This window comes from Pollicipes pollicipes, unplaced genomic scaffold (assembly GCF_011947565.3).
Source record: "Pollicipes pollicipes isolate AB1234 unplaced genomic scaffold, Ppol_2.1 Scaffold_143;HRSCAF=162_pilon_pilon_pilon, whole genome shotgun sequence".
Taxonomy (NCBI): Eukaryota; Metazoa; Arthropoda; class Thecostraca; order Pollicipedomorpha; family Pollicipedidae; genus Pollicipes; species Pollicipes pollicipes.
Genome location: NW_023595940.1, coordinates 21923 through 28317, shown reverse-complemented (window position 1 = coordinate 28317; position 6395 = coordinate 21923). Strand labels below are relative to the sequence as shown.

At 56.4% G+C, this 6395-nt stretch overlaps 1 protein-coding gene across 1 annotated transcript; it reads right to left on the bottom strand.

Annotated features, from left to right (window-relative positions):
* Nucleotides 1-341: 341 nt before the first annotated feature.
* On the bottom strand, nucleotides 342-6079 carry LOC119096381 (neural Wiskott-Aldrich syndrome protein; the record flags this gene model as incomplete). The annotated part of the gene is made up of 5 exons (XM_037219293.1): nucleotides 5763-6079; nucleotides 2931-3355; nucleotides 2254-2385; nucleotides 1170-1208; nucleotides 342-443 (listed from the first exon to the last, which is right to left on the bottom strand). Coding segments are annotated over exons 1-5 (825 nt in total), but the record flags the coding sequence as incomplete, so codon positions are not given.
* Between the last annotated feature and the right edge of the window lie 316 nt (nucleotides 6080-6395).

Sequence of the window (6395 nt, the reverse complement as noted above, 5' to 3'; positions counted from 1 at the left end):
CCCACCAGAACAGCATCCTACCCGCTGGTTCCCGTCACTATTCCGTGCTGGACTGTGCGACCACACTGCACCAACAGCGTGTCGCGTTATCCCGCGTTCCCCAGAAGAAAACGGATTGACAAAATGACATACACTTGCAGTAGTCTCAACCGCAATTGCATCGGTACGTTCTGGCTTCATAAAGCCACCGAAAAATCCCTTCTGAAAGTATTTCTTCGCATAAGACCTAAGAAAAAGCACCTTTCACGAGCGTGTGTTGTTTGCGTGTTCCCGTGGTGTAATGGCGGCTTGCGAGGGCAGTGGTAGGGGAAAGTTACAACCAACGCCGGGTCAAGACTGACCTTGTGTTTGGCCAGCTTGGGGTTGTCCTTGAGCATGCGCACGATCTCCATGTACTTGCAGGACGAGCTGATCAGGATCCACTCCTTGTTGACGCCCTCGAACTGGGGACGGTGTAGCTCGGGTCAGACGTTACCTCTGCGCCTGACAGGCGTCACCGCTGCGCGTAATAGGTGTCATCTCTACACCTGACCGGGGTCGCCCCGCGCTCAACAGGCGTCACCTCTGTGCCCGCCAGGCGTTACCTCTACACATGACGGATGTCACCTCTGCGCCTGACAGGCGTCACCTTTGTGCCTGATAGGCGTCACCTCTACGTCTGACAGGCGTCACCTCTACACCCGAGAGGTGTCGCCTCTGTGCTCCGCAGGCGTCACCTCTATGTCTGACAGGCGTCACCTCTGTGCCCGACAGGCGTCACCTATACACTTGACGGATGTCACCTCTGCGCCTGACGGGTGTCCCTCCCTGACAGGCGTCACCTCTACGTCTGACAGGTGTCATCTCCACGCCTCACAGGGGCCTCAGAGTGCAGCGCTGCGACGGCGGGCTCGTCCGTCCGGCGACCGACCACACACCTCACTGTCATCTCTCACTAACGCCACGCGGTCATTAGAACAGCACGGCCAGCCGGCACTGCTGACAGAGACGAGGTCACATAGCGCTTCACCGTAAGAGTCTACCTGGTATCAGCGCTCATGCAATGTTGTCCCGGTAAACAAACGCAGCAATGTTAAGACGATGGCATCATGTTCCCCGCCATTCCAAGACCCACTGCATCCGACCATAGCAAACAAGGCCCCGCAAGAACAACATCGCCATGCACTTACCGTCGTCGTTGACAAGGAGTCGTCATCATCAACAGGCAGCTGAAACACAGACACCGGTCAGAGGATGACGGAATGCACGGGATTATACACATCCTAATAATATAACCGCAGTCTGACAGCGGAAATTAACAAAACCCTGCAAAGGAACAGCATCACAGGCATGTGATCTTCGGGTATATCGGATCTCTGGTGGTGCGTTCCCATTTATGGATGGATGGGTGCTGCCTAGCCTTTTAGGTCGGTAGAACGCGGTTCAGCAGAGTACAACGGAAACCAATTGGTCAGAAAGAAAAACAGATCCCAAACACGGCCAATCACCGGACGCAACGGATCATACACAAAACTTGCCGAATGAGCATTATGCACTTGTGCAACTATTTCACCTAGTCGCATCCCTTACAATAATTCGCCAATTGGACAAGCCGCTCCCCGGACATGCTCCCGATGAGTTTTAGCCCAGCTGGCAAACGCTCTGGGCGCCAGCGGGTCGGCGACCGGGCCCGAACCGCTCACGCGGCGGGGGTGGGTCTGGATTCGCTGTCGGTCGCTGGGCGGCAGCCAGCGCGCGCGACGCGTTAACTGCCCAGCCGGCGGCGGCCTAATTAACCCGGGCACCGTCATTTGGGTAAGTGGTCGCGGGGCGGGGGGGGGGGGGGGGCGGCGGGTGACGTCGGCACGACACTCGGTCACCCTCACCGTTCGCGCCGCCGTCCCTGCGCCTCTGCCGAGCACCGGGTCAACATCGGTCGGCCGACGGCACCGCCCCTCACCCCGACCCCACCACCGCCCCTGACCTCGGGAGAACCAGGCGGGCTGAACGGCTCGGTACGCATGTTGTGACTGTCGCCGTCCAACGCGCCAAAGCACCCCCTGCGGTCCGAGCGCCGCTCCAACAGACTCGGCGAACTCTGCCCCCGTCCCACTGACTCTCTCCTGCCGACAGACACTCCCCTGTTCCTGAGCCCCGCCCCATCCCACCCTGTACTCACCCATCACACTTCCCTGTCCTCGTGACTCTCCCCTGCTCTGGTGGACCTCCGGGTCCCCCAGACCCTCCACAGCCAACCGGCTGCGGCACACCCACCTTGTCGGCACGGTCACGGCGCTTGTTATTCTGCTTGGGCAGCAGTAGCTGCGACTCGGAGGCGATCCGGTTGAACTTCTGCGTCTGCTCCTTCACGCTGATCTTCTTTTGCCGTTCCTCCTCCAGCGCGCTCTACAAACCAGGGTAGAGAGCGTCGCTGGTGCCCCAACAACCGCAGCCAGCCCGTGCATCACACCCCAACACACACACACGCACGCAGGCGCGTAAAGCACTTAAGCGAACCCAAACAAAGCCGGCGTGTGAGGCGCCGCTGGAGACCCCAAGCCAAAAGGCCAGTCGGCACGCCAGCGCGGCAGTGCGGCGGACGTCAGCAGCGTCCGGGTCGTCTCACCTCTCGGGCGGCTTCGGCCTCGGCGTCGGCGGCCGGCGCCTGCTCGTCGGGCGGAGGCGTCTGGTTCTCCTTGCCGCCCGAGCGGCGGCGCGGCGGCACCGGCGGCGGCGGCTCGTCCTCCGGCGCCCGCTCCATCGGCGGGGCGCCGCCGCGCTCGGGGCTCTCGCCGGGCGGCGGAGGGCGCCGCTCCAGAGGCTCGACCAGCGCCGGGGCCGGGCCGGAGCCGGTGGCGGCAGCGGCGGCGGCGCGGCGCCTGCTGACGCGGCCGCTGCTCGGCCGGCCGACGCGGCGAGACGCGCTCCAGCAGCTCGGGCGGCGGCGTGGCCGGCAACCCCAGCGGCTGCGGGTCGGCGCGCAGCGGCCGGCTCTCCGCCACGTGGTAGTACTCGTCAAGCGCTGGGCTCCGCTCGGGCCCGGGCGCCGCCACCGCCCGGTAGCCAGGCGAGTAGGCCGCCGGCGGCTGGTACGGCGCCGGCCCCGGGAACGGCGGCCCGTAGCCGGCCGTGGGAGGCGGCGGCGGACGGTACGGCGGCGGCGCGCGCGGCACCGGCAGACCCAGGTCCGGCGGGTCGGGCGTGCTGCTGCTGGTGCTGTGCGAGACGTAACTGTACTCGGAGCCAACGTCGCTCAGCACCTCCGCCAGCAAGCCTGAGCGATACTTCTTCTTCAGCACCAGGTACTTCTCACCGTCCTCCAGCTTGATGCTGGCCAGCGTGTTGACGAACTCTTTGAACTGGGCACGAGCATGGTCTGCAATAGAGGGCGCAGTGTGGCCAGTCCTCCGACAGACAGCATCGGCAGCCTCCGTCAGAACAGCGGACTCACGTAGCCCGGAGCGTTACTTGCAGTAACGACTGGTCAGTAATACTGCACCTAGAACTAAAACAGGCCATCCCAGCTCGACATGCCGCAATTGGTGACATGATAAGGATCGTGTCTCTAAGGCACGTACAATGCTAAGATATGTATAGATCGATTATGTAACATCTTCAATATCTAAGCACCGCATGAGAAGATTCCAAACAAGAGCTAGGAAAAGTGGCATTTGGAACGCTACAAACGAATAACTCTCATAGCTTCCAGGCCGCTACGCTAGGCGCTATCGCTGACTGAAAGACCACAAAACTCCAGCTTTAACTCTCAGACGAGCTTTTACACAATGCGACCACCAAAAATACGCCACCGCTCCACAGAGAGGAGCGGTGAGCAATGACACCCTCAGTGGCGTGGCCACGCGCCTGCCTGTCGTGGTCAGCTCGACGCTCCCGAGATCCATCACGGCCCCACTGCCACGCGATACCCAAACCGATCGTGAGGAAACCGCGGGTGATTTTTGGGGCGCCCATCACTCTGGTCACGCCGCCAGGTGTGCACGTCACCCCACCGCGCTCCATCGGAGGCTGCGGCGCCGGCTCGGCTGGCGCGCGCCGCGTCATCGGACCCCCGAGACGCCGAGCGGCCTCCTCAGGCCCGGACACTGTGACGTCAGACGACGCCCGATGAGCCAGGCCGGGCAACGCGGTATGTGTAACGGCGTGGCCGACCCAACGTTCGGCTACGTCGCTGCCGGTGTGAGCGGGCTTGCTCGAAACGCCCGAGGTGGTACAAGTGTAGGGGATGACGTGACACGAACAGAACAGGAGGCGACCTGTGTCTTCCTTAGCAAATGCAGCGGGCTCCTTTACGCGTGGTTTTCTACTGCAGAATGTGTTAGTGCGAGCCGTGCACGGTGTATTTACTACTGACCGAGGCACCGTCTGCGAGTAAACTTGGGCAATTCAGAACGGATCTCAAACGATTCGCTGCGTACCAGCCAGTCCGGGCAACAAGAAAGATGTCAAGGAAGACAGCCAGTGCACGCATGCGTGACCTGTGTTGGATTTTGAGCTGGGCTAGTCAGAAAGTAGTCTGGTCTCAGTGGCACGCCACTGATACTCACCTATTACCACAACTGTCAACTTGTGCAGTTTGAAAGCTCTCTTTTGAACTGCTACATTGTCAACTTGCTTGCTATGGCAGAGGTGTGACTTATCCTTTGTCACTGGCATGTTTAGCTTATTGGTACTCATACCAATCAGCATCCTGCACCAATTTTTGTACTTGGTGTAGGGTACATATTACACTACAATTACAATTGAATAATAATGCACATTTCATGCATTCTTATTCAATTGTTTTTTTTTTTAATTGCATTATCACTCCATTAATTGTAATGTAATGAGCATGTGGTATGATAAAAGGGCATGACCTTGACCAAGTACAATGCCTTCAAATGTAATCTCTCTGAATGACAGAGCAAGTTTGTATTAATACAAAAGCTATGCAACCTATGGAAATGCCAAGTCTTACAACATTGGCATATTATGTGTTACCTTCATCTACACTACTCTACACTTAATCATCACTGGTACTTTACAACACACTCAGCTTGAGGCTACATGGCCTCACCTGCCTTTCACCCTGACCAGAGGGACTTGGCAATGCAGGGAACCAAATCCCTTACCTCTGGTTTCCCAGACACTCTACACTTCAATACTTTCATGACTCACCATGGGGAGGCTAGTTTGATACTTTCCTTCCACGAGCAATATTTTGTATTTAGTTGGGGGCTTCAGCCATACATTTCTTACTACACCTGATCCATTTATGGCCCACCAAGTCCACCATTTCTGGTGTTTTGTGCCTATTCCAACATGGAAGCTTGAAAAGTCAACTCGACGCAGGAGCCTTCAAGGTTGTCGCTAGCATGCATTTTACAATGACCTATGGCAGATCAAGCTACTAACATATCCCAATCATGCTTGTTGTTGTCCATCTTCAGTTCTAGGACTGAGGTTGTCAAAACAGTATTTTTACCAAATTTTTACAGAGTCAATAAAGAAAACAAGGCTACAGACACAAAGATAACACTTAAATTGGCTATTGGATATGCAGCCATAGTGTATGAAGTCTGAAGCATAAATGTATAATGGGTATATAAACCTAATGCTTAAAAATGAAAACTGTCCATATTTAAGGTAGAATCGATGGCAAAACCTTAAGACCTTTCTACAAACTACAGCTGTGAGAATCACACTAAATCCATTGTTTTGAATGCGCCAGATCTGCCACATCCATTAAGAATACTTGCCGTATCAGCACGCACCACAAAACTTACCTTTCAACACAGGATCCGTCAGAAAAGGTTTGAAGTGCTTCACCAATTCGTGGTTGGTCACCTTTCCACCTCTACTTAAGATATAATCGCGGACAGATTCCGCTGTAAACTCGGAGGGCGGGTCCATCTTGATGCAACAGGTTGCTCGGGCTTTAGGCCATAACCGTGGCCGTCAGCAATCCAGTTACGACACACTCCCACTTGGAATTATTATTATGTTGTTATCACAGTTCAAAAACGACCGCAGGTCTACCCAAGTGGCGTCCGGGAATCTCCCGGGCGCTACCCACGACGGCACCACCAAGCGCAACACACCCGTGTACGGACGCTTCTTCTTTTACAGCGCAGCCCCATCTCCTACTTGACTTCAAAGGTCATAGGAGCCTGCGGCAGGCGGCACTTCGGCAACTTTAGAAACTTTGGCATTAAACCAATTAAGATGCGCGTAAAGAAACAATGTGAAAATGCATTTTCTCCCTCATCATCTCTGAGGCTTCGCAATCACTGGCGGCTGCTCCCCAGCGGTGCACAGAGATGCCTCGTCCCATCTAAGATACCGCATTTGGCCCACTTTATTTCATGGGGACTCAAGCCGTCTTTGCTTTTGCCCTGTTATGCTAACGGGCGTGTTTA